The sequence below is a fragment of the Manacus vitellinus genome, unplaced genomic scaffold (assembly GCF_001715985.3).
Source record: "Manacus vitellinus isolate BGI_N305 unplaced genomic scaffold, ASM171598v3 scaffold_29_pilon, whole genome shotgun sequence".
NCBI lineage: Eukaryota > Metazoa > Chordata > Aves > Passeriformes > Pipridae > Manacus > Manacus vitellinus.
In genome coordinates this window covers 8,711,001-8,736,922 of record NW_021940207.1, presented here as the reverse complement: position 1 = coordinate 8,736,922, position 25,922 = coordinate 8,711,001, and the positions used below count along the sequence as shown (strand labels likewise).

The window sequence follows — 25,922 nt, the reverse complement described above, 5'->3', positions numbered from 1 at the left end:
TTAAATTAGTATTTGAGATAATGTAAAAATACAGGTTAATATGCAGAAGTCTCATTCAATACCATATAATATTCAACTCAAAATGCTATAATCAAAATGTATAAATACTGTTATTATAAAACCCATTTCCTTCCCCTATAATTGCTTAGAGAAAATTATTTAATCAGAAAAAAGGACAGATTAGACCAAGGAGCAGCCTCAGATAAAACCTTAACTACCCTTAAAAAAATACTTGAATATTTGTTTTGCAAAATGCTACTATTTTCCAAAACTGTTCAGTACATATTTAAGCATTTTTACCTACATCATGCATTGTTCTACAGCACCAGTATGCAGTCAAACTTCTCATCAGTAAATTTTCAGGAGTTCAAATTACTTTTGTGTGAAGTTAGGATACAAGAAACTGTGTTTTAGAGAGTCAAAGAAGCCAAATATTCACTTCATTGCCACACTGCACTGTCTTTTGTGTACAGCACTGAGTAACAGTCATTAGGTTGGCCCTCCTGTACCTGAGGTGTGCCAGCTCCTGGCTGTCACTGCCATTCAAAGCATCAGTCAAGAGGGTTGGCTAAATACTACACCACTGCCCCAAACTTCTGGGACAAATCAGAAACCAACCACAAATATAGTACACCTTATTAAAGGAAGAGCTAACATCTCACCCTTACAAACCTCAGAGTGCACTAAAGATCAGGATAACAATATACAGTTGTTGACTAAACTGAGAGGAATTTTCGGCTGCTACTCTACACCCTGCTGAAGGCACGTATTGAAGGACAGCCAATGGAAGTGGTGGTGGGGAACATGACACTGGGGCAGAGCCAAGATACTTGAAAGGTGCTGTTCCTTATTAATTAGTTACTTTTAGAATTGCAAGTTTACCAGTTAATTAGTTAATACTAATCTAAGATAGCTCACACCAATGAAATCACTATTTACCTACTCATTGCCAAATAATTGGCCAATACCAAGACACACCTGACTCATCTATCAGTGTATCTGGAGTACAGAAAACTTGCAGCGGGCTCTGCATTGAAAAGTAAAATTATAAAGCTGAGCAGATTTGACCTTAAGTCACCCAGAACTATGTTTTGCTGCTTCTGAGGAACAGCAAAGCATTAAATTACAGGTTTACAAGACTTCAGAATTCATGAGAACCTGACCTTGACTTAACCATTTCATCACTCCTAACCAGCAATGCATCCTGGCTTTACTATCTTTTCTGATTTGGAAAAAAAAAAATAATCTCAAGACAGAGGTTTATGCCGTTTAATTTGTCTAAGATCAAAATACTGATTTGCAAAAAGTAATATTCTACTTTCTGAAATTCTGCCTGTAAAATACTCACCTTTTGTTTCTTTTGTTTATTTTTTCTGGCTTCCTCTGCTGAAATACCAGCTGCCTCGTTGAGGTATTTATTGCCCACTTTACTTTCAAACCATTTGAGGTCTACAAAGACTTCACTGAAGTGTTCACGATCAAACTGTGCAGAAAGATTGAAGTAAGTTTGCAAATATTTGAGGGCTGTCCAATTCAGAACACTAAATTAACAATGTCTTTTTAGTATGTGCATTAGATTACATGTAGAGTCATTTGTCCATAAACATTTTGCCCTAGAGCTACAAGAGATTAATAGTAAAAATCTTGTTTCTCAGCAATATGTAGCCAAGCCATAATTTATTTACTTCCAGTAAGGCAGCAAGGGGTAATAAAAAGAGTTAAATAACTTCCACATTTCACTATCAACTCTAGAAGCAATACATATATAGGGGTCTGGGTAATATAGCCTCTGCCACAGACCTAACACTGCCATAGCTCTAGCCAAGAACCAGAGGACAGGGCTGAAAGCAGGGCAAGAGCTATCTCCCTCCTTCCAAGGTCAGCAGAAGGCTTAATCCTTTCCATTTCTATATGGCCTACACCTTACCTCATTTCTAGGATGCATTAGTACTTAACAGGACTGTCTCCTGTATACCAGTTAGTTCATGACCAACACTGATGCCCCTGAGAGATATTAATGCTTCGTTGCTCCTTACCAACGATCTTCATAAAAAACTTGCAAACAATGCTCCTCCCCAAGACCTTCAGACACAGCTTACCCCACAGGAAACTGTACCAGGAGGGGAAGCAGAGAATACTGCTGCCTGTGGCAAGCTTTGCCTAATACTGCCACACTATTCCATGGGAACTGAGGACCACAACTCTACTGGTGAATCCTCATTAAAGTACTAAGAGCTGCTGGCTAAAGCATAGATCAAATGATTCAATCTTTTTCCTCTTATACTATGATAAGATCAGACAACAACTGATTGGATTCCACCTGCTAAATGGTAAAACAGCTGACTGAACCACCTGTAAAACACAGTCATTTAACAGTTCATAAAACTACAGTATGGTTTATTTTAGGGCACTATATTGAGTTTCTATTCAACACACTTCACCATTCCATACAGTGCAATTTCAAAGTTACTTACATCTGACAATCTTGTGAGATATTTCTCAAAACGTTCTAAATTCAGATGCCCATTTTCATTGATGTAACCTATTGTGAAAATTAAGTATGTTTTTTAAACTAACAATTTAACAATTTTAAAATGTTAATATTTAAATGCCCCACAGATAATAGAATGCAATCTTGCTGGCTGTCTAAAGAAAGCGTAGTAAATTCTAAACATTCTAATATGGCTAAAAAGGTCAACAAATATTAAGGCAGGAATGTTAATACTTCTACTTTCCACAGCTGAACTTAGTTTTCTTACCTCCCAGTTCTGGCAGGACAGCCATGTATGTTCTGTAAAGGAGCGGCAGTGCATCATGATTTATGTGTAAATGAGGTAGATGAGGAATGAAATCATTTCCTACAAGGAAACCCATTAAGATCCAATCATCTATTATCCTTTCAATATCATATTCAAAGGAAATCTTGTCCTGGGGGGGGAGGGAAAAAAGAAGGAAAAAAAAGAAAAAACCCCAGGAGTATAATTTTTATTATAATTTTTTGCATAAAGACCTCACGCATTTTTTTCCAATCTCAGTTCCATTAGAACTTACTTTTACTGGGGAAAATTCATAATCAATATATTCTCTCATCAGTGATAAGTGCAGTAAATGAAATGTGGTTTCCTCTGGTGCACATGCTCTGTAAATTATTCAAAACACCCAGTTAATTATTTATAAACACACTTTCAACATTAATATTAATATAAATCCAAGATTACCTAACCCCAAGAATTTTTACTAGGATTGCATCCTTACAGAAGAAATAATGTATAAACACTTCCTTGAATCTATTTTAGGATTAATCTGGTTTGGTCTATAAAATTTTGCAGTAGAATCTCCTAAAGACCAGATGTGACTGTGTGGAGAACAGCTAATTTAGAGAAAGCAGGGTAGCTCTGTGGAGTTCCATCCTGCAGGAACTATTTCCTAAGTACTTACCCCATTGTTTTAAAAAGGGACAAACTAATCTAACTTTGCACAAAGCCCAACAAATTTTAAGGTATTTTAGAACCAGTGTGAATAAACAGAGAGTACACAGATTCACATCTAAACTGGATGGGTTACTTTTGTAGTCATTTGAAATGCTTCTAAGAAAAGAATATGCTCAACTTGAAAATATCCTCCATAGGTATTATTTAGTGGCTTCAATGTAGCACTAAAGAATAACAAACCTACCATTTGTTTATGGCATAAAGTAGCCAACATTTTAGTATTCTAGTAACTTATTTACAAGCATAAAACCTCAGATATATATATACATTTTAAAAAGTCAGTATCTCCATAAGACAGTTATGGAAACAATGTCGCTACAGCCTGGGTTGCCTATTAATAATATGAAGAAAAAACTGTAACACACCAAAGCTTTAAGGATTTTTTTATCAGTTGTTTTGACAGCATACATTTTGTCACATAAATTAATCTAAATGCACAATTTAACAAGATGACTTCTCTAATTTCATGACTTTTCTAACCCAAAAAATAAACTAAGACTTTATTAACTTAGTATGCAATCAATAAAAAAACCCAAACAAACTACCAAACACGAACCTGTTTTAGTCACCCAGTATCTTTTGGATTTAATTTCATCATATATTAAATAGGAGTAAAGTTAAATCACTTCACCTTTGAGCCTTTTTACCACCAAATCTGACTTCTTCTCTTAAGAGTGCAAAGTGTGCCTCATGACTTGTTAATCCCAGCATTATCTATTGCAAAGAGACATTAGAAAGGTCTTACTTCATCATTTTTTAAACGAAGCAGTATAAAGAAATGTTGATGTTGTGTTTCATCGCAAATTCAAAAGTTTGCAGGAATGCAAAATTACATGCTTGTCTAACAACATTTTAGAACCCTACAAGCTTAGGAAGATATCAAAGATGTACAGGCTTGACAAATGTCTGTTGTTTGTTGTATCTGAACTGCACGTACCAAGTCAGCGTCTAAGCCATAGAGACAGTGCCTTGTGTTTGGATCATGATGAGGCTTTGCTTTTTCTGATCTGATGAACTCCATAATTTTATGCTCACCTTCCCCTGGAGTCTGGACAAAACAAACCAAACACAAACAAAAATTAGCAGTAAGTATTTTTCTATAAAATAAAAATTTATTTCAAATAAAATAATAAGAAAATGCAGTGACCTCATGGCCCGATAAGTAGACTGTTATTCCTTGCCAGGATTTGTCTGTGGAAATCTTCATATTTACAAAATATTTAAGATGCTCATTCAATCTGGCCATGAATTCAGTTCCTGAAAACAGAAATCTAAGTTACAAAAAAAGCTTTTCACTAGTTTGCATTTACATATTAGAAGTATTAATGAAAAGAAAAACAACAAAAAAATTCTACCAGACATGAAGGGGATAACTGTTTTTTTTTCCTAAGACATTTCACTTTTTACATAATAATCTAAAAAATTTTTAGGATGAGACCATACTGAGTTACTAGAACTTCTGTCCTCAACTTAAGCCTTTATTAATTCTGTCTTCTGTTTTTTAAAAAACACCCTTAAGACAGAAAAAGAGTACCAAAATATAAATGCAAAAACACAAATCTAAACACAAATTTAAATAACTGAGAAATTATCTTACCTGGTGTAATACAGTTGGAGTCAAATCTGGCTTCTGTAGGGAGAGTTTCTCCCTTTTCTAATGCCTTTTTAATTTTGTCCTCTGCCTCTTTTGCTGATCTAAAACAAAATAGGGTTGGAGAGAGAGCAGAGAAAGAATCATCTTATTCAAACGTTAATACCCTAAGTACAGTTTTACTAACAAAATAAATATAGTTGATTTTTTAGAGTATTAAAACAAAAAGGAAGAAAAATTAAACTCCTGAATAGTTTGAATTTGTTTCCAATCCAACAAGGAAGCCTTAAAAATAGCTTTTTCTTCCTGGTACTGACAGTAACCTGTCACTACTCAGATACAGTTAATATTTAGGTGATCATACAATGGCTGATCACAATGACTATTGAAACAGTAGGAATATTGGGGATCTAAACATCTGCAGATGCTATCTCAGAAAATAAAGGTAACATAGTGAAACAAAGCAGCAGGTTTGGAATACCAAGGGAGTCAGGGGAGTGAACAATTTATCATCACCAGTAATGGAGAAACTAAAAACATTAACCCAGCCTTTCCTGGCCAATGATTTCATAACCATTTGAACTACAAATAGAGAAATCACCTAAGTCTTAGATCTTTGTCCTTCTCTCAATTCCACTACAATTTTCTATTTAGAACTTTCTTAATCTCTACTTCCTCTCAACCTCCTTTTCTCCTTAAAGAAAAAAACTCACCAAACAAACCCCACAAAAAAAGTCCAGTTGCTTGAAACTATTTTCCCTTGTCCCTTTCTCCATTTTGTTTATGTTGCATTTCACTCACCAACCCTGTGCTGTCTGACCACTGGCTTTCTTACAGCAATCTCAAAAAAAGCTTCCAAATCTCCCAAAACATTACTATAATTCTTAACACTGTGAATCTACTTGCAGCTCTGTGTCTGAGGAATGTATCTTGGGAACTGGGAACAACAGGGAATCAGCTTCATTCAAAACTTGATTTCTTCCATGACTGTCAAAGAATACCCCGTTACAGTTACCAAAAAGGCATATCCAGAACCAGCATTCACAAATACCAAAGATGCTCCCAGGTTATGAAGCCAGTAGAAACGAAACATCTGCAAGAGCTCCACTGCAGATTTATTTCACAGAAAATGTTGTAAGAAAAAACTCCCCCTGTCCCCAGCTGCCACACACACACAGAAAAGTTTAAGTGACAAGCAAACTTTCCTTTTTGGAATCCTCATTTTAACATTCTTACAGGCAGTAACTCTCATTTAACCACAAGTTAAAATCACTGTCAAAGGCACAACCAGTCAATCTATTTTACTTTTTATGGCATACATGTAAGTAAGTGGGTTTTTTTAAGTGTTTACTATCCTCAAGACAGAGTTAGAACTAATCTTCTTACCTAAAACGTCTCCCACGCTGCTGATTCATTTTTGCTCTTGGAGCTACTCCATCAACTGCCATGAAGAAAACCTTCCTCGGTTTAATAATGCGGAACAATACTTCCAAATAGTGGAAGATATTGGCAAAAATCTTATCTTCTGAGATTCTGAAGTGAACATCATCATCATTTGGATGTGAACACTGATGTATAATGCCATTCATGTCCAGGTATAAGTTGTCAAATTCTGGAATCTGCAAAAGCCACAGTCAGTCCCCACTCGTGAAGCTGAAGTGCTGCAATCACTGCCTGAGGCACAGCTGAGAGCAAGGAACTCTGGAAACAGCTGAGGTGAGAAAACCTCCCTGGAACCTGCTGCACATCAAGGCACTAAGGAAGAACATCTCCTCTGGATATGGGTTTGCCTGCACATGCAATCTGTTATTATGATTTTTCTCAGTGACCAAAGTCAGCTGAACAGATTCCTATCCTATCCTGGCTGTTTCTGGAACCTCAGGACTTTTGTCCCTGTGCTTGGTCAGTCTTCTACATTGTAAAAGGGAAAAGCAAACAAAAATCACTCTTCTGAGAAACATTTATTTCCTTTTTATAACCCCTCCCCACTTGCCTGATTCAGTCTTCCGTAGCTGTACTACAAACAATAAAAACTACAGAACTGAGGATGCAATTTCCAACAGCATTTCCAAAGCAAAGCCAGCTTAAGAATCTTTAGGGTTCTCCCAGTTAGCCAGTTCCTCCCCTGCCCACAGTAAGCTGCCTCTTTAGTGCTCTGAGCCACCTGGGAGTCTGGAGAGTGGCAGTGACCACCAAAAGCAGCACAGTTAGCAGTGATAACATCAATCTCTTTCCCACACTTCCAAAACGTGCGTTTTTTCCTATCTTGTTCTCTGTTCCTCTAACAGCCCTATCTGTAGCAGTCACACTTCCTTTTAAAGGGAAAAAAAACCTTCCCAAATGTACACAAGCAACAAAAACACTGTTAAACACATGAAGTAAAGGGGCTATTGCTATCTTTTTGTTACCAAATCCCACCAAACATGCACAAGATCAATTTGCAATAAACAAATCTATTCTTTAATCCACCAATACGACTGTTCATAAAAACCCTGCTCTCGTTACAACTGTACCCCCCTGCTGCAACCCCCTGGTTAAAGCAGACACTGCTGCTCCAGCTTGCCACAGCTCTTCAGCACAAGCTTAAAGGTTCCACAGCTCCGGTGAGCAGCCCAGACTCCTCAGCAGAGAGCAGAAAAGCCAGCACACACTGCTGCCTCTGGCTACGCAGACAGCAGGACCAAGCAAAGCATAAGCAAAGACCTCAGCTTTGAAAACTGCTTTGAGACCAGCAGGAAGGGTCAAATATCCAGGTCTGGAATCACTTGAACCTGGCATCTTAGTTACATTGATACAACAGCTATTTAATCTTTAAAAATCACAGCTGTTTAGGGAAAATGTATTAATATTCAAACATGCCCTCGACTGTCACCCCTCTCAGAACATCCTTACTCAAACTATAAAACCACATCTATAACACCACCTGAAAACGATAAAGAGCTTGTACCTAACAGGTACCAAACGTGGCCTCCCTGAAAACAAGACTTTTTTGCCCTACTGTTAAAAGCATCATTTATCACTGTCCTTTTCCAGGCTTGAACCTACTTCCCGATTTTGTTGCTAACACAAACTGCTCGACGCAGGTGACAACAAGGAAACGCAACAGGGCTGTAAACCCCGTCCCTCGTCATTACTGCGCCATCCTTCGTCAGCAGCTGTAACTTTTCTGAGCCCAACAAGGAAGAAACTCCAACCTGGGGCTCCCCGCGGGGCGCGGGGCCGCCGGGGCAAGGCAACCAGAGGGGGCTACCGACGGGGAGCCGGAGCAGGGGAGCGAGGCCGGGCAATCGCCTACACTGCAGGGGAAGACCGGGGCTGGGGCATTCGCGCGCGGGAAGCAGCGCGGTTTGGGTCGGGACTGCTGGAAAGCATCGCCGGCCGTAACGAGGGGCGCGAGTGCCGGCCGGCCCGGCCCCGGCGGCGCTGCCCCAGGCGGCGGGCTCGGCACGCAGCCGGCCGGGCCGTCTGGGGGCACCGGAGAAGCCCTGTCCCCTCCGCGGCAGCGACGAGCGCCCAGCCGCCACCCCGGCACTTTCGTGCTTGCCCACGAGCTCCGGCTCCCGTGAGCCGCGGCCCGCCTCCAGCTGCGGCGAGCCGGCCGGGCTCGGGCTCGGGATCAGCCCGCAGAGGGCCGGCCGGGGACAGGTCCGGGCGCTCCTCCGCGCTGCCGTCCGCGTCGAGGGGCCGCTCGGACTCCCCCGGGAAAGGAACCCCTTGTCAGGCAGCGGCGCTCGGCCCGCAGCTCACCTGATGCTCCTTCAGCACCTGGCTGAGGCAGGGGTACCGCTCCGAGATCCACCGGTAGAACTTGGGGACCCCCATGGACGCGACCCCGTCCGCGCCCGCTCAGCCCCGCGGAACCAAACACGGCGGTTGACACCGCGCTCCGCCCTCCTTCGCGGCGCGCGGCGCTGACGAGCGGCCCGGCGCCCGCCGCACCCCCGGCCGGCGGGGCCGCCCCTCGGCCACGTCACCGCCCTTCACAGCGAACCCGTCAGACCGCCCCTCTCTCCCCCCCTCCCTGGCTCCGCTCCTCTGTGGAGCTCCCACGCCATGCCCGCGGTGCGTGGAGCAGCAGCTCCCGGGGCAGGTCTGTGCGCTGTGATAAACTGATAAAGCCTGGGAAAAGGAACAGAACCCCAGCACTCGCATACCACACCAGAAAAGACCGGAGTATGTTCCAGAGATGTTTACGTTGAAAAATCTTCGCGTTTATGGGACAGTGGCAACACTTTTAGAACACCAGCGAGGCTCACAGACAAACAAACCCACTATAACTAGTTGCAATCCCCATTATTCAAGTTTACTCTCCCGAGCCTCTGGACTTCAGCTGAACAGAACTGAAGTCTCACGCCTGTGATCAAAACCCGACAGGACTGTTTGTCTCTCAGAATAGCAGAAACTGTACAGATACTGTACAAAAATTCTAACGATAGCCTACTGTAGGGTAAAAGAGTGTAATTTTTCCCTCTCTTCCCCCCCCCTTCCCTACTTGAAGAAGCAGTATTGTAAGTTAGTATTTGCTTTCTGTCCTTATTTATTTAATCTACTCTTGCCTGTGTTAAAACACTTTTTCTGAAATGGAGCCTGAAAAACACTCCCTATGGCCACGCTTTTCACAAGGGGGAGCAGACGGGCTGTCGGGAGCTGCCTGTTGCAGTCATCGCTACAAACCCTGCCCCCTGCACTGCCCCAAGGCCAAGGCCCCCAACACCCAGCTCTGTGCCACGTCCTTCAGGAGGGTTTCTTAGCACTGCAGGCTAAGGAAAGAAGTTCAAAACAAAGTAACACTTTACCAGTTTACTCACGGTAAGATGTAAGATCCAGACCATTTTCCTAGACATAGCCAAGCCACATGGAAGAAAGCTGAACAAAACCAAAATTCAAGGTCTTCTGCTGAAAAGAAATGCTAATTATTTTTAGAAAAACCCCTTGTGAATATGAGTAGAAAAAGCTAAAAGAACCACTTTACATCATATCAGTATTAAACTTTAATGTCATATTTTCTAATCTACAAGTAAACTGAATGAGAAAAAAAAAACTTTACAAAAAATACAGTACTTTATAGAATACATCTTTCAATATCGTGAAAAATTTTTATATAGACAGAATAAGACACTTGCAGAGATTTGCATAGTCTAATTTTTTAAGCAGTTATTTTGTACTGCCTTCTACAGTCTACAAAACATAAGTCATAACTCTTTACACATCTGTGAGCGCATTCATGGCATCCTTGCAAAAGCAGTTTACACAGATTTCAGATGATCACAAGACTGTTCTGCTGCTCACAATCAGGAATCAACAGAAGTAACCAGGTCTCACTGAGTCAGACCTTCCCAACAATATAACAGCTACATCCCTTGTGAATGGTATTGTTCCAAAGGGAACAAATCTCACATATATGGAGCCCAGCCCATATACATCTGGCAGAGCAGGTTGTCATCACTTGCTTCTTGAATAAGGTAATGGACGTGCCCTTCAATAGATAAAGGTAATCCCTTTATCCTGTTTCTAGTCTTAATGACACCTTGCAGCCGTTGTTCTATATCAAGGACATGGGTTTTGGCCTGGAAAAAAAGAAAAAAATAGTATTGCTACTATCCATGAACTTCCACTTCTTAAAATTAAAAAAAAGTATTTGTTAGAACATGTTTGAAACTGTATTTTAATTTAATACAAAACCCAGATGTCAATACCAGATATATTGAAAATAAAGGCTACTCACTTTTAAAAACAATTCTTAAAATATATATATTATTGGTTAAGTTATAACTTTCGCCTTACATTTCTACAGATAAAAGTTACCAGAGAGACTAAAAGAGCTAAACAAATATATTTGAGAATGGCAGAAAGCTTTATTTCATACGATTACTTTCAAAGAAACACAACATATTCCTAGCCTTGTTCTTGGAATTCTGGATAAAACTTAAGTCTGGAAAATTTAGGCCAAAATGATGAGCCACTGAAGTTGCAGAAGTCTAATTAAAGAGGCTGTGCTGAGCATCTCAAAATGAGCTGTTCCAAAGCCCACTAGAGCCGCTAGTTCATACCAGTTATATTCACATATTTGCTTTCAAAGCCCAAGCATAACATTGGCACCTCTCCAGAAAAAGCAGTTAATTTATACAACTACGTGGGTGGTCTTGTAACTAAAAGAAAGGTTATGTAGACACAGCCTGATCAGTAACTGTTTGAAAACCAGGAGATTTCTGTGCTGAAACAGCTCAGTTAAGTTCTCTGTTGTAACACAGCTTCAGTACTGTAGTTTGTCCTTATCTTAGTTGCTGTGTTTGTCAGTGCTCCTTAAGTATTATCTGCCATTACACATTTATTTTCATTAAGTAGTCCTTAAAAAAAAAAAGGGACAAATCAGAAATTTTGCAAAGAAGAAAGATAATAAATACTACAGGCTGTGCAAGCTATTATTTTGGATGAATAATATAGTCTTCATAAGCAGTTAATAAAGAGTATATATGAAATCCTAATTTTAATCAAGTAATCCTTGACATGTAACAAGGCACGTATTTATTCAATAACAAACTTCCACTCAGGAAAAGCACAAAAACACACATGGAAAGGACTCCAGTAGTTACCACCACTGTACCTCTGGAGGACTGTGCAACTGTCAGAGTGAGGAGCAGCAAGATCCATCACTTCTGCTGATGTTGTCCTTGATTTAATAACACTAATAAGGGAATTGAAGGCATTTTGTTTGGTTCTTTAGTAGATAAATTCCATTTTCTATCAGTAAAAGAAGTCTCTTTACGGATAAAAATTATGAACACAGAGATACTAAAGAACCTCCAACCAGAGAAATTTTTAAATCAAAGAAACAGAAGAAGACAGTTAAGGTTTCAGTTAGAAAATATATAACTCATATAGAACCAAAATGGACATTTGACTTTTGCATACCTCAGGTTATGCTTGTTTTCAACTAACCTTTTCATTGACAACTTCTCCAGTTTCGTTCACCTGGGCTCTTGTATTCCCTTTAACAGGTTTACTCCATTCCACAAGAGGATCGTGGAGAAAAGTCTTCAAGACACTAAATAAATTAAAAATAAAAAATAAGACTAAGATATACAAATATATATTTAACTGCATGTCATAGTGAGACTGAGCTGCACGATGGGCATATGCTGGAACTGGCAGCAGTTCCTGTTTGCCATGTTTAGACTCCAGGCAGCTTTCAGGAGTTTGCAGCACAAGCAGTTGCCACACCTCATGAGGGGCTCTCTCTGATCACGCATGAGCCTCATGGTGACTTCACAAGCTCTTCGGAAGAGACCTTCTGTTCCCATTGGACCCATTCCATTCACCATGTTGTGCGTGAGACGGAAAGGAACGATTTCTGGAACTTCAAAAGTTTCTCCCTGTACATTGATAAAAGAGAGTATGCTGATAAAAAAGGGCATACCTTAAGTGTTTTAAGCATTATTTAAGCAAAGAGTAGTATTTGCACTGTGTTTTTTCCCCCCACCTTTGTCTCTGGCAGTTTCCTGGTTGACACAGTCCTGCTTAGCTGCTAAGGGAAAATTACAGTGGATAAAGGATACCAATGTCCAAATAACCTTTTTCCATGTTTTAACACACTAATATGGGATATAAAATTTTGTTCCTAAGTGTATACCACTGCTCTATAGTCTCATGCAAAATGCTACTTTTTTTCATATATGCAAGTTGCAAAAAACATTTTTTTAATTAAGTGTTATATAGGACAATTTAGACTTATTAAAAAGAAAGCAGAGGAAATAACGTAACAATATCTCTACCTCACTTATCTGAATTAAAAAGGCCACATGTCCCACAGCAAAAGCATCTTTCAACTGACACTCCAAATCCCACTCTGGCCGCAATTTCTGCTGTTTACCTTTACAGAACCTTTGGAATTTTTGTGCTGAATTTGTGTGAGAAAGAAAGAGAAACTCTCCACAGCAGCAGAATTCTGAATGTAGAAATTACAGTTTTGTTTGGAAGGTGACAGTGGAGAGAGGAGAATCACAAAACATAAACAGTCTAGAATTTGGGCTATTTCAGCGTGTCCACATCAGGTCACTGATAGTGGCTAAATCAAAAAGTTGGCTTTCATTAAATGCAGCATACAGAATGATCAGACTCTACATGTCCCAGACTGTTTGTTGGGTATAATAAGAGCCAAAGTGAGAGACAGAACACAATGGGTATGTTAAAGTAAAATAACATGGAAAAAAACCAAGACAGTAGAAGTTTATAACTTACATGCATATAAAATAAAGAACAAGCTCAGCAAGTGGCATTTCTCACCTTATTGAAAAGGCAGTTGAAATCCACATGCACACATTCCCCAGTCAAAGAATCAAAGAGGATGTTTTCCCCGTGCCGGTCCCCCAGGCCAAGGATGTAACCCACCATGGACATGACCGCGACGGAGCGGCAGTAGGCGGACCTGCTGTTGTACCTGTGGGAACAAGGACTGGGAATGTCTAGGGCACTTCCTTGGCTTGTCTGTCTCTATTCAGTAGTATCATTAATGCTTAGGGAAACACACAAAGGAGATGTTCTTGGGCCAGTCCAACCCCAGTCACTGACCATGAAGTAGGATCAGGAAACGTCCTAAGAAACCATTCATGGAAGAGAGGAGGATGACGAGGCAGAAGGACTTCTTTGAACATTTTCAGCTTTTCAGGCAGAGGTGCTGACTTTGGAAGCATGTGCTGCCGCAGTTCTTTTCCAGTCATGTAGATCCCTGCAACAGACTTCCTCAATTAGGCAAAAGAAATCCCCAAATATAAAGCCTTTTATGTACTATCACAATATGGTAATTCAGAGAAAATAAATATTTCCATAAAGCTGAAATAAATGAACAAGTGAAAAATAACCCATAGCCTGTGTTGGTCGGTTTACTGGAAAGTAAATTAAAAAAATCATTATGTTAACTGACAGTGAAGACCTGGCAAACAAGCTACCACAGGGTAGAGTGAGGGAGGGGAACACACAAACAGGAAAAGAACCTATCCTCACAAAGCCATTCATTATATTCGTTCACATTTGGAGTTCCAAACTCCCAGAATATCTACATACACACAGATAATGTGCAAAATTTTTCCCCAAAATTTTATTACACTGACCAGAAATCTGCTTTTTAAACAAGACATTAAAAAACATATCTGATCTTTTCTCGGGAAAGTCGCTGTACTCTCAACCTTGGTTTAATTATATATTACCTAAATTATCTCACACAAATGTAGCAGAAATGAAAAATAACAGATCAAATCTAAAGAAAAAATCCACACTCTGCTCTATGATGTGTGTCAATGTTGCACACACATCCCTGTGCTGCTGAAACAATTTATATCATCTTATTACCAGAAAGTATTAAGATGACTGTGTTATCAGTTCTTGTAAGGAACTTCATTGCAAGCATCAATTCTCTTCCATTTAAAGGTCTACCACACATATGAATAATAATACACTGCAGATAGTTAAAAATACATGTGACTGCACCTTCCTAGAATTTAGCTTGATTCTTACCATTTGTTTCATTTACTTATTAAGATAGAAGCCTTTAAAAATATCAAAAAGCTGTCATTACAGTATAATATATTCCTGTACCTTTCTCCTTATAAAGCTTTATCAGGATGTTCCTTAGCCCAGCAGTATTGTTCACCCATTCGATGATGCCGCATTCGTCATTTAATGGAATCACTGCGTAGGTTCGAATGTGGAGTTCTCGCCTACGGGACTCTGCGTCTTTTCTTAAGCACTGTTCACAAAAGATTAACAGGTAACACTGACAGGATCAAAATGGAGCAATAGCATTTACCATTCTATCTATTTCTATTTTCCAATCATGCAATCTAGAATTTATAATTCTAAGCTTCACAGTCTGCAGTAGGTCAAACACAAGCAAAATGCGTATCTGTTCTCCAGCGGAAATTAAAAAAGAAGAGGATTTTGCAATAACACAGTCAAACTGCCTAACTTGTACATGGCTCAAACCTTTGAAAGTGGTATTTGAAATAAGTCTTTTAGTGTTTCAGAGATGCTGTCATTTGCTTTAACCTCACAGAAAACATGGTACCTTAGCCCAAATCATATTGCCGAGAAACAAGATATAACTAAAATAAGAAGTATGGCAACACTTCTAGTAGGAAAAGATTAATTTACCTGTTTTCTATAAAATATATTACAAAACACTAAACAAGAAATATTAAGCATGAAAGCAGAAAGTTTGCAGGTATTTATATACTGTAAGAAGTTATACATTATCAATTGCTACTGTTTTCTGCTGAAATAAAAATATTTTACACCAGTTTACTTTTCTTCCAGTGAGCTTTATCTCAAGGTAAGTTGGTTCTTTTATTAGCTAGTTCACTGTTCTGTCCTGGTCAATAAGTGTAATGCATCTGATTGTCTCACTCATCAAACCTTATTAATAAGGGAGTTGAATTCCATGAGCCGACAGTCTTTCCTTAGATCATCTTTTGGCTTACACATCATAATGTAAGATTTCCCATCTGAACCTTTCAAGGTGATCTTTTTTGGCTTTTGAAGTGAGGCAAGAATTTCCACCTAGAGAAAAATTAAGTTCTTAATTAACATCTGCGTCAGATTACACAAAATCAGGAGTGTAATTGTAATAAACCACTGCAACCAGTCATGCCAGCACATCCACGGTGCTGCAGCATATTCAGCTCAGCCCACCTGCCCCAGGCTGTTGTGAAAAAGCCACTCAGTTTCCATGAAAGTAATTATGGAATTTCCTACTCACTCCTCCATTTCTAGAGAACTAAGATATATTTGCAGCTACATTTGTTTGACATGAAGTTAAAACCCAGGTTCCAACTAGAGCCTTACCGTGTCATCAAAGCCTGCAATGTAGGCCCAGCATCCAGGGAAAGGGTCATGGTTAGAGTGGGTGCCAGGAATTGAAGGAAGAGTTGGTATCATTACAGATTGTAAGGGAATGAGGATTTCACTGAATGTGTGCTCTTCTACTAATCTTTTCAGTGCTTTGAAATGAATATTCATGCTTAATGTTGAGCTGTTTCCATCAACCTTGAAAAAAGTTGATAAAGTTAACAATAACCCTTAACAAACATTTAAAAGAACACTGCTATTACACATTAACTGATAAACAGAATAGAATAACAAATGCTTATGGTAATAAGAAAAATAGCAAGTTACACTTCAAATAAATAATCAAAAAGCAAATATATGTGGCCATTATGGCAGATGTATTTTTCCCTTTGAACGTAAATACAGAATAATGAAAGAGTTTCTTTAGTTTTACCTTTATTATTAAGATATTTTGTTCATAAAAGCACAACCAGCCTATTTTTACAGTAAAACTTTGTGAAAGTTACTGGGAATGAATTATATGTGAAAGTACAAACCAAAGTAAAGCCCATGCACTGTGAAATGTACTGTTAGATACTGGAAGATTTTACAATGCGCTCGCTTTAGAGCTATTTTCTACTTTTTTTAAAAAACATTTTTATTGAGTAAAAAAACCCCCAACTTCTACAATTTAGAGTAGTTTCTGCTAAACTGCAGTAACTGAATTGGCTAATGAAAGCCATCAGAAGAAGCTTTTGCTTTTTGCTTTTTTGAATAATCTCATTCCATGCATTAATTTGTTTATTTGTGTAAGTACCGGTTTGTTGCACAGTTCCAACAGCTTGTCTGTGAGGCGAGTTGCATCTCCAATAAATTTCCCTAAGGATTCCTCCATGTGAATAGCTCTGTTTAGAATCTCCTTGCATCTGTTGACGCGCATAGGGTAAGAGGACTGAAAAAAAGAAGGAAAGTTAAAATTTAATAAACAACAGTCAAATGAATTGAAAAATCCCCCCCTCCCCCAGTAATTAATATTCTTTCCTCTACTTACTGCTTGTCATCTGGAGAAGGGTGTGCTCCAATTGACAAACTAAAGTGGTATGGTTGGTGTGGGTGTGGGGGGGTGTTATTCTTTCTGAAACCATTCTTTGAGTCCCACAACATAAAGGTCAATATTCAAGAATATGCCAGTGTATCCTGAACATCATTTCAACCAGCCTAAAGAAACAGTATGCACCATGCTTTCCAGTTTGCTTGGGAATGACCTTACTGCCAGGTAATTATTTGGATTAAGTAGTACATCTATCCTACCTTAATCAAGGAACAGAGTCGATTATTTGATTATAAAACTCAAAGTAATATTACACAGTTATTAAATGCAATAAAATCTGTTGCCCATAACTACAGAATTCATCAGCTATTTATCATTCAAATTTCCTATCCTAATACATCATACAAGTTCAGATGCCTACTAGCATTCTAATTTGGAACATTTAAACTGTAATATCTGAATTCAGACTGCAATAAAATATTTTGCAGTGATGGCATCAATATCCTCTTCCATAACACTGGATCACAAAAACTGAAACTCTCAATTCCTTATCATCTTAAACAGATTATATTTACATTTCTCTCTGATGAAAACAAGTTTTGTAAACTTAATAAAGGTGCAGCTAAGCATAGCAAGGTACCTTGGACACAGCAGTCATCATCCACATGGCTTGCTGGGGGTAGGCTAAAAACACTTTGGCAACAATCACCATCAGAACGGCAAAGACCTCATCATGGGAATGGCAGATGCGGGAGATGAGCTGAGAAAAGGCTGTCAGGAACTGGTAAGGTGCCAGGTGGTTTGTGTGCTCTGTAATCACCTTATTTATCTTGGCGAGATCGTGCTTCATTTGAACACGTTCTGAACGACTGGCTGGAAAATAAAAGGACAACACTATGTTCCTGGATTTCCCCACTGGAAATGTAAAGTCATTTAAATCAAGGCTGTAAAGTTCTTTTTAAGGTAGCATACAGTGACTGAATACATATGCTATTTAACTATCTAGAATAACAAGAAATTACCAAGCACAGAACATGGGACAGGCAGTATCAGGAAAGCTCTTATTACACTCTTAAAATTACTTCTCTGAAATGATGCAAAAGCATAGAATGAACAAAACCCACTCCATATGTTTGCCTGATAAAAGGATTCCAATGTTCTTTAGTGGACAGGAAATGAAGGAAATCTTTACATGGGGTGAAATTAGCACATCTGCTCCTATCTCCACCCCTGCCCCTGAGGATCCAGCAGAGTTCCACATCACCATCACAGGGAACACGATTTGATGTGCCTGCAGCCAAGCACAGCTGACACAAGTGTGCAGAACGAGGTCAAGATCAAGGAGCCACAACTGTCTACTTCACTCCAGACCTGCAGGCAATGTTTGCCAGTTTTATTTGTACAAAAATCTCCCAGCCAAGATGCATCTCTGGTGTTAGTTCCACATGCTTTCCTGCTGTCTGTAACTTAAAAGAATAGTAGTACTTGTTTGCTTCCATATGATCTCAGGCAATAAGTCTAAACAAAGAACTGTAGATACACTTCACTGCTCTTTCAATCATGTACTTAAAAGAATTAATATATAGAGAAATTATGTATTGGGAAAAAATGTTCTACCTTTATCACATTCATATGCTTTTGCTCCAAAGTCCAGCCATAAAGACAGCATTCTTGGCATGGACTGATAGATGAATTGGTTTCCATACTGCAGAGACCTGTGATTACATGTTTAAATCAAAGTATGTTAATGATACATATTGGAAGCAATACAAATTTTACATTCTCAATTATTTCACGTTCCATTCTGAACTTAAGAAATTTATGTCAGCATTTTAATGCATCTGCAACAACCAAAAATTACAAATATACAAAGGTTTTGGTTTTATTAATCAAAACTGCAGGTGAAATAAATAACTGTCTGACAAAAGACAGACTTAGCAAGAAGTAAACTTAATTAGGTATGAAAACAAAAAGAAAGCATGCAGCAGTTTGTTTTATAATACTGCATAAAAATTTGAGTCAGTCTGAATTGGTGAAAGATAATATATTCCTATAAAAATATTTTTCCCAGTATAATAGTCATCCTTCTATAGAAACTAAGAAAAGTTCCCCTCTAACCTCCCAAAATGATGAACGATATATCTAATCAGATCTCCTTGCTTTTCCATCTTGTTGTCAGTTACCATTGGCATTAATTTATCATAGTATTTTGCAAGATAAAAATGTCCATCTTCCCATTCTGGCAAGAAAATTGTAACATCCTGCAACAAAATAAAATGAGATAATTACTTCTGAGAGGATGCTAAACTGAAAATAAAAAAATGATTCTCAAGAAACAAGAATCTTGTATTAGTTATGTTGTGCACAGTACATGCAAAACAAGTATTAATTGTTAACTCTGTAACTCCAAAAATTGTAATTTTGCCCCAAGATAATTGCTCCTACAAACTAGAAGTCTGTTTTTAAAGTACCTTTTGGATTTGGAGACAGCAAAATAATTCAGGACAAGACGATACAGAATTCCTCATCTAGGAAATATTATACTTTTATTAAGAAGATAATAATCAAGTTCTTGATCCTGATAAACTCAATACTTAGTTTCTTTTAGCTTTTTGAAAAATGAAACAGCAGGATTTTAACAGTTGGACTTGATGATCTTTCTGACCTAAATGAATCTATGACTCTACATTTTTCAAGTTTCCGTTTTCCTTCTAAATCATGATGTTTAAAGAAAAACAAAAAATTGTGTGATATATTAGAAAATAAATAATCTGGTGAGTGGCATATCCATCCTTTAATATCACTGGCTTGTTTCCAATGCCAATGCTTAGACAGCAGAGAGTTCTGAACATTAGTATTTTCATAGAATTCAATGAAATTTCATTTGTTTCCATTATTTCAACCATCATTTGATTTGATACATTAGTTAGATTTTTCTCTAAATGACTGTTACAGAAGGATGTTACTCAGTAAGACAGCAGCAACTATTAACAGTATCAAATGCCAAAGCTTGGATAGGAGACATACTGCTTTTAAGGAAGCATAAAGATCTGCATCTCCTACTGGTTTAGTAGGCAATATTAATCAGTACCAAGAAGTATTTCACAGGCATCACAAGAGGAAGCATGCAGTGCTGTGTTGTTCAAGAAAAACATACCAGGTGTCCCTTTTCCTAGTTCTTCAGAGACTGAAAGCATATTTAAAGCACAGTTATAAGTCACTACCAGAGAGAGAAATAACACTGAAGAGTAGTGCAATATGTCATTAAGTCAACTCTGTATTTAGAGTAGTCCACATTTTAGTGAGGAATTTTAATCTGTGCAAGCATGAGAAAAAAGCCATGCTCTTGTAATTTGTTTTTTCTTTTAGAAGAATTATATTAGGTATTTGTAGCTCTCACTGATGGGAACTGTAGCCTTCCCATCAGCCTGTACTGATGTGCCACATTAAAGCTAATTAAGATAGTTAAATCTTTACAAGAAGAACTATTTCCCTCCTACACATTGATACTCCATTTAATCCCACTGTTGTTATACTTGGCTGACATCATCAGGAGCATAATGATAGCTTACTTAAGGGATTCAAAACCACTGTCTTGTTAACACTTATCCAAATTACCTTATACTTTTTCATGACTGCATTGCTCTCAAAGTTGGCAGTCTCTTCCATAAACCTGCCCACCAGCAGCATTGCCCGGCCATGGATGAGCTGGTTTTTGCTATCACAGGGTGCTTTATTTTCAGGGAAACATAACTCAACCCCCTTCTGGAGAACAATGAGTGCTTCATGAACCTCACCCTAAGGGAAAGATGAGAACATTGTATACACTTTAAATGAGAGAGATGCAAAACTTCCATCTTACAGTTGTTATTAAGGCAGAGCTGTGTCCCCAAGTGTGTTCTGGGCCATTCTGGCTGTGGTAACTGAATATTACTGACTTCAAATGCTTCTTTTATTCCCTTGTTATCTCAGCACTGTTGTGCCTTTAGGTGTACCACAATAATTGCTCTGATGTTTGCTGCTTACTTCTGTCAGTTAAAAGGAAACAAACTAAGGAGAGATCTACTATTAAGATAATTTAAATTTGCCTGGGCTGCTTTGACAGAGGCAGGTAATCCACCAGTTTTATACAGGGCTGCCAGAAAAATCAATAGATACAGAAAAGGGCTGAGTAGCAGCTGGAGGTAAAAACTTCCTGTGGCTCAGCTGCAACCAGAATGTGCTGACAGTCCCAAATGACATACCTTGTTTTACCTATTGCTGATTGGGTGCCCATTTTTCTTGAAGAAAACTAAAAATATTATTTCCTTGCATGTAAGAAATTAAATTCCATTTTTATTTTCCTTACCTTGGACCAGAGCCACTTTGCTCTTTCAATATAAAGTTCAGAGAGTGTAGATTCCCCAGCGTTCAGAAGAGCATTATAGGCGGTCTGGTGATGACCAGCTTTTCTTGCAACTCTCGCACTCTGGAGCCAGCACTGACCAACAAGCTCACTGTAATCCTGGCTGCAGAGACATTTTTGCAGGAAATGGAACATTTCAGTCATGATATATATCACAATGTGTTGAAATAGAAAGTGAATTTCTCAGTAAGCTCTATACGACATAATGATAACTTAAAATTTTTTTAATACATTTGTTTTACCTTTTTTCCCATTTAGGCCTAGAAACAAATACACTTTCTCCCTGTTTCCCTTATCGTTCCTACAGACACCACTTTTCCTCCTAATTTTGAAGGTATATAATGTTGGAGAGGAATCCTTTTGTTTACAACAAATTTCCAGAGTTTTATCTTCTCTCTTCTAACATATATGGAAACCCAGAGTATTACTGAGAATACAACACAGACAAGAAACAGTCACGTTCTCACCTTTTACTGAGACTAAGCAAAGCCCTTCTCAGAGCTAAAATGGGTTCTTTTGCTCTGTAAGAGTTTTGGGTCATTTCAATACGAGCACACCAATTCAGGGTATCTCTGCTGTGGTCACCATCTGGTTGCTGAAACATTGGCCCAATACTGTGTTCCAACTCACACAGCATATGCAACCTGTGCCAGCAAAATAAAGGCAAAAATCATTGAAAATTGATTGCTGTTTGAGATATATGCAAATTTTACAAAGCTTTTGCCATTTTATTTCTAAAAGTTGTCTCTAAAGCAAGAATTCAGCAAAACCAAGCACACGGAATCAAGGATTTGTAAATTGGTTATATTCCTTTGCCAAGCTTCTGAACACAGAGACAATGAGGATCACTTGGAGAGGAAGTCAATCTTTAGAAACAGTATTTCTATCCATTACTTTTAGCAGCAGTTCTTCAAAGAGTCTGATATTTTCAACAAGTCCCATTTTAAAATCAATACATTGTTAACTAAAATAAAGTTATCCCGTTTATTTTAGAATACCATTACTGTTATTAGCTACCACTGTAAAGCTGCAAACTTGTGCTTGGAAATGCCTTGGAAGTATTAAGCATTTTCATTATAAAAAGGCTACTCACTTTTTAGGCTACTACAGCCAACTTGAAAGTTTATTAATAAAGGAAAAAATAAAACTACTGAAAGGGACGGGGTTTCAATTCTTACTGCTCTTTTCTTAATAAAACAAGAAAGCACTTTTTGGCCTCCACACAGGTTAAAAGCAATGCCCTTAAGTTAATGGAGTTACTGGCCTATATGTACCAATTCAAGCATGGAATTAGACTGCTGGTTTTATTACCTGCTGGTTTTTATTACATAAAAATGTTTACATAAACTTGCTTGCTGATTTTGGAAGACTAGACTCAATAGTTTAATTTTTCATGAATATTTTTCATGGGGGATAAGTATAAATTCCCAATTAGTCGAAGGTTTTCAGTTGGGTGAGTATAAAAAAGGTGACAAAAAATGCTCATCAGTACCATTTACTGTGGAAATGCAAAACTCTTGCTACTACATAGCTGATTATGTGATTTCTGGATTTGAAAGTAGTGACATGAAAATGAGAAACCTGATAATGTGTTCATATCCTCGCTGGTAGGATCCTCTTTCAAAGCTTGCTGCTGAAAGGGGCACAATCTGTTCTGCTCGAACAACCTTGAGTGTCTCGTAAAAAGCTGCTTCATTTTTCTTCTTGGCTGATAACAATAAATTTCCCAGTCTGACACTCCAAGTAGTGGACTTCACGTCTTTGGAGAGAAAAAAAACAAACCCTCTATTTTTTTAAGCAGCTTAATCTGAACATGCTAATTTTTCTTAACATACTACTGGAAAAATAAGCTTTTCTCAGAACTAATTAATTGAATTTTAGTAACACTGTATAATGCCACTCCACAATCCACCCACCCAAAAAAATCCAAAATATATTGGGTATTACACACACTCGAAACTTCTCAAAGACTATACAGTTTACAATCAAATACAGTTACAAAAACCAGAAGACTGTTAGGACCAACCCTCCAACCAGTAAAATCCCAAACCAAAAAATTACAATAGCTGCCCCTATGAATCAAGATGATTAAACTAAAAATACACTTGTTCAGAAATGCAATGAAGGATTAATGTTTTTATATCATGATAACTTACCTGAAGCTAAATAATTTTCCAGTAAATCCCATCGGGACAGTTTCCAGGCTGCTTCCACCCTGTAAGTGTTCAATTCAGAAATCCATTCAGACCTATTAAAAGAAAAGAAAGGCAATAAAACTTCATGTTGTCTCCCCTGTTAATCCTACATTATACTAGCAAATATTCTTTATATAAAACTTGTCTTACTTGAAAAGCAGCAAGGTAAGCTTGCTTCAAATGAAAGTCAATAAAACCAAAGGACATGCACTGATAACAAATAAGAGCTGTGCAACACAACCCCACAAATGCAATCTCCAAACAGTGTATTTAACTTCCATGGCCCTCCTTAAAAATTACCAACTTTCAATCCATTTATCCTATTAGACTACAAAATACCTATGGAATCAATAACACAGGAGACAATGAAAGAGTCTACCTAACAAATTAAAGCACATCCCAGCACTGCACCCAGTGCAGACAAGAACTACAAATATGTTTGGACATCTTGAAAGCAATCATTTATAGATAAAGCACTCAAGGTTTTGTAGCTTCACATTGCTAATTGGATGTTCCTGATAAGCCTCAAATGCTCGTTAATGAGCAGAAATGGTTTTATATTACTCAAAGAAACCTTGCATTAGATGCTTACAGTACCTGTTTGCCAGCACTCCATTCACCTGAGTAATGACCGTGGATAACTGACCAAGGCCTAACATGGACTTCACCACACCATGATAGTGAATAATCTAGAAATAGGGGAAAAAAACCCACAAAACAACAAATAAAACCTCCATACATATACATGAATGAAATCCTTGGCAGTCAGAAGGAGGAAAGATGTCCCTTTGGGTGCTTTTTAGAATAGGAAAAGGCATAACTAATTGCACCATAAGCTAAATGAACATTCAAAAAAAATCCAGTAAGAGATTTTTTTCAGTTCATAAGACACTTTCAGTAGCAATAATTATTCAGCAACTGCCACAAAAAACTCTTATATTCCTATTTTACTTAAATATTCTGAAGAGGTTTTTTTGACTTAGTCTTCTGTGAGATTAAAAAATAATAATCATATATATTAAAAAAGAAAAAAAAAGTTTTCTATTTACCTGGTCAGGTTCCAGTTGGATAGCCCTGTCATAGCAGGCTGTTGCATCTCTTAATAAGCCAATACTTTCATGTTCAAGGATTTGTTCTTTGAGAGATGGCTCTCCTTTCCGAATGGCACTCACCCCAGCCACTCCATCTGGCTCATGCATAGCAGCATACAATTTCTTTATGCAAACAGAAATGGAAATGGACATTAAAACAACTCTAAGACAACAAGAATTTATTCTATATATTACATGTTCAGAATCCCACATCTTCTGGAAAGTGGAGCACACACTGCTCTGTAAGACTTGTTGGCATCAGGCTTTCACGGAACATGTCAGTTTTGCTGGGCTGCTTCCAAAGTTGAGCCCTACTTTTGCTCACCATAGCATAATGCTCATGATCTCATACTAGGGACAGAATAACACATTAAGTTACCAGAAATGATCTGTAGAAAGGGTAAAATAAATGTCCTATTATGACATGATAAAGTTGTATAATATGAAGATGCAGATTACTTCAGATGGAAATGCAACTGAGTTTTTTAAAATTTGAAATGTCACTGAGGAACATAAACCATAGGGAACCACAAACAGGATCATGTCATAGGTTCAAATACTACTTGAAAATGATTTAAATAATTTTCAACACCCTTAGGAGTAGCTCTTTTTCTACTTTAGAATAAGCCACTCGGATTTTTTTCAAACGTGCTTTGGCTTTTTTTTTGTTTGTTATTATAGTTGTCTGTGATTTCTCTGACAAAAGGCACAGAGCTAACTAAAACCCATAAATGTTATACTTTTGACAAAACTACATTGTATTATTTTCAGGATTTTACAATCTTATTATACACTAGAAAGCTACTTATTCCTTTTCATGTAAAAACATGCCAAGCCAGAGGAAGTACTAAATATTGCTCAAAGACTAAACACTTGCATCCAACAGCAAGTGCCCAACTACCTGTTTTCTTCTTCCCATCTCAAAGAAGAATTTGACAAAGCTTTATTCATCATGTACATTTTCCTTTTAAAATAAAAAACAAAACCAAAAAGAACTTCAGAACCTGAAGAAATCCAAGATGTTCCTGGATATTTTGTTTCTTCTCTGTGATGAATGATTCAAAGTGCATCACAGCCCTTGTGTAAGCCTTGGAGCGAAAGGAAGCCACAGCCAAGGTATCCTGAGGGATGAGGTCCAGAAAACGGGTCACATTTTGATATTCTCCATAGTCCTCACTTGATGCTGTTGAAAACAAGACATATTAAAAAGTCTGTCAACTGAGGTTTCATTTATAAGAATTACTTTATGCATTGAAATTCAATTAAGTCATTTAACAATC

General features: G+C 38.0%; 2 protein-coding genes across 9 annotated transcripts in view; both read right to left on the bottom strand.

The window, feature by feature from the left end:
* Nucleotides 1–8,945, bottom strand: part of XRN1 (5'-3' exoribonuclease 1) — a 38,104-nt gene extending 29,159 nt beyond the window's left edge. For 7 of the 8 annotated variants that reach the window (XR_001920936.2, XR_001920937.2, XR_001920938.2 and 4 more), the window contains exons 1-10: nucleotides 8,830–8,945; nucleotides 6,469–6,701; nucleotides 5,089–5,186; nucleotides 4,639–4,748; nucleotides 4,429–4,539; nucleotides 4,123–4,205; nucleotides 3,052–3,139; nucleotides 2,760–2,928; nucleotides 2,475–2,542; nucleotides 1,349–1,483 (exon numbers count right to left, since the gene is read on the bottom strand). Coding sequence is in view for 5 of the 8 variants with exons in the window: in XM_018074909.2 (XP_017930398.1) it covers nucleotides 1,349–1,483; nucleotides 2,475–2,542; nucleotides 2,760–2,928; nucleotides 3,052–3,139; nucleotides 4,123–4,205; nucleotides 4,429–4,539; nucleotides 4,639–4,748; nucleotides 5,089–5,186; nucleotides 6,469–6,701; nucleotides 8,830–8,904 (1,170 nt within the window). In the remaining 3 variants the exon portion in view is untranslated. Of the gene's footprint in view, nucleotides 1–1,348; nucleotides 1,484–2,474; nucleotides 2,543–2,759; nucleotides 2,929–3,051; nucleotides 3,140–4,122; nucleotides 4,206–4,428; nucleotides 4,540–4,638; nucleotides 4,749–5,088; nucleotides 5,187–6,468; nucleotides 6,702–8,829 lie in introns of those variants that run through there. The other variant, XM_018074911.1, reaches the window with a different exon arrangement.
* A 1,110-nt stretch (nucleotides 8,946–10,055) lies between these two features.
* ATR (ATR serine/threonine kinase) overlaps nucleotides 10,056–25,922 on the bottom strand; it is a 39,020-nt gene continuing 23,153 nt past the window's right edge. The window contains exons 28-47 of the mRNA XM_008925321.3: nucleotides 25,647–25,825; nucleotides 24,601–24,765; nucleotides 24,149–24,240; nucleotides 23,513–23,604; nucleotides 22,938–23,115; nucleotides 21,824–22,000; nucleotides 21,300–21,459; nucleotides 20,570–20,749; nucleotides 19,070–19,212; nucleotides 18,569–18,666; nucleotides 17,592–17,824; nucleotides 16,718–16,852; nucleotides 15,919–16,119; nucleotides 15,490–15,633; nucleotides 14,674–14,824; nucleotides 13,651–13,807; nucleotides 13,366–13,519; nucleotides 12,304–12,455; nucleotides 12,022–12,127; nucleotides 10,056–10,649 (exon numbers count right to left, since the gene is read on the bottom strand). Of these exons, the coding sequence (XP_008923569.1) occupies nucleotides 10,476–10,649; nucleotides 12,022–12,127; nucleotides 12,304–12,455; nucleotides 13,366–13,519; nucleotides 13,651–13,807; nucleotides 14,674–14,824; nucleotides 15,490–15,633; nucleotides 15,919–16,119; nucleotides 16,718–16,852; nucleotides 17,592–17,824; nucleotides 18,569–18,666; nucleotides 19,070–19,212; nucleotides 20,570–20,749; nucleotides 21,300–21,459; nucleotides 21,824–22,000; nucleotides 22,938–23,115; nucleotides 23,513–23,604; nucleotides 24,149–24,240; nucleotides 24,601–24,765; nucleotides 25,647–25,825 (3,071 nt within the window). The 3' untranslated portion in view covers nucleotides 10,056–10,475. The remainder of the gene's footprint in view (nucleotides 10,650–12,021; nucleotides 12,128–12,303; nucleotides 12,456–13,365; nucleotides 13,520–13,650; nucleotides 13,808–14,673; nucleotides 14,825–15,489; nucleotides 15,634–15,918; nucleotides 16,120–16,717; nucleotides 16,853–17,591; nucleotides 17,825–18,568; nucleotides 18,667–19,069; nucleotides 19,213–20,569; nucleotides 20,750–21,299; nucleotides 21,460–21,823; nucleotides 22,001–22,937; nucleotides 23,116–23,512; nucleotides 23,605–24,148; nucleotides 24,241–24,600; nucleotides 24,766–25,646; nucleotides 25,826–25,922) is intronic.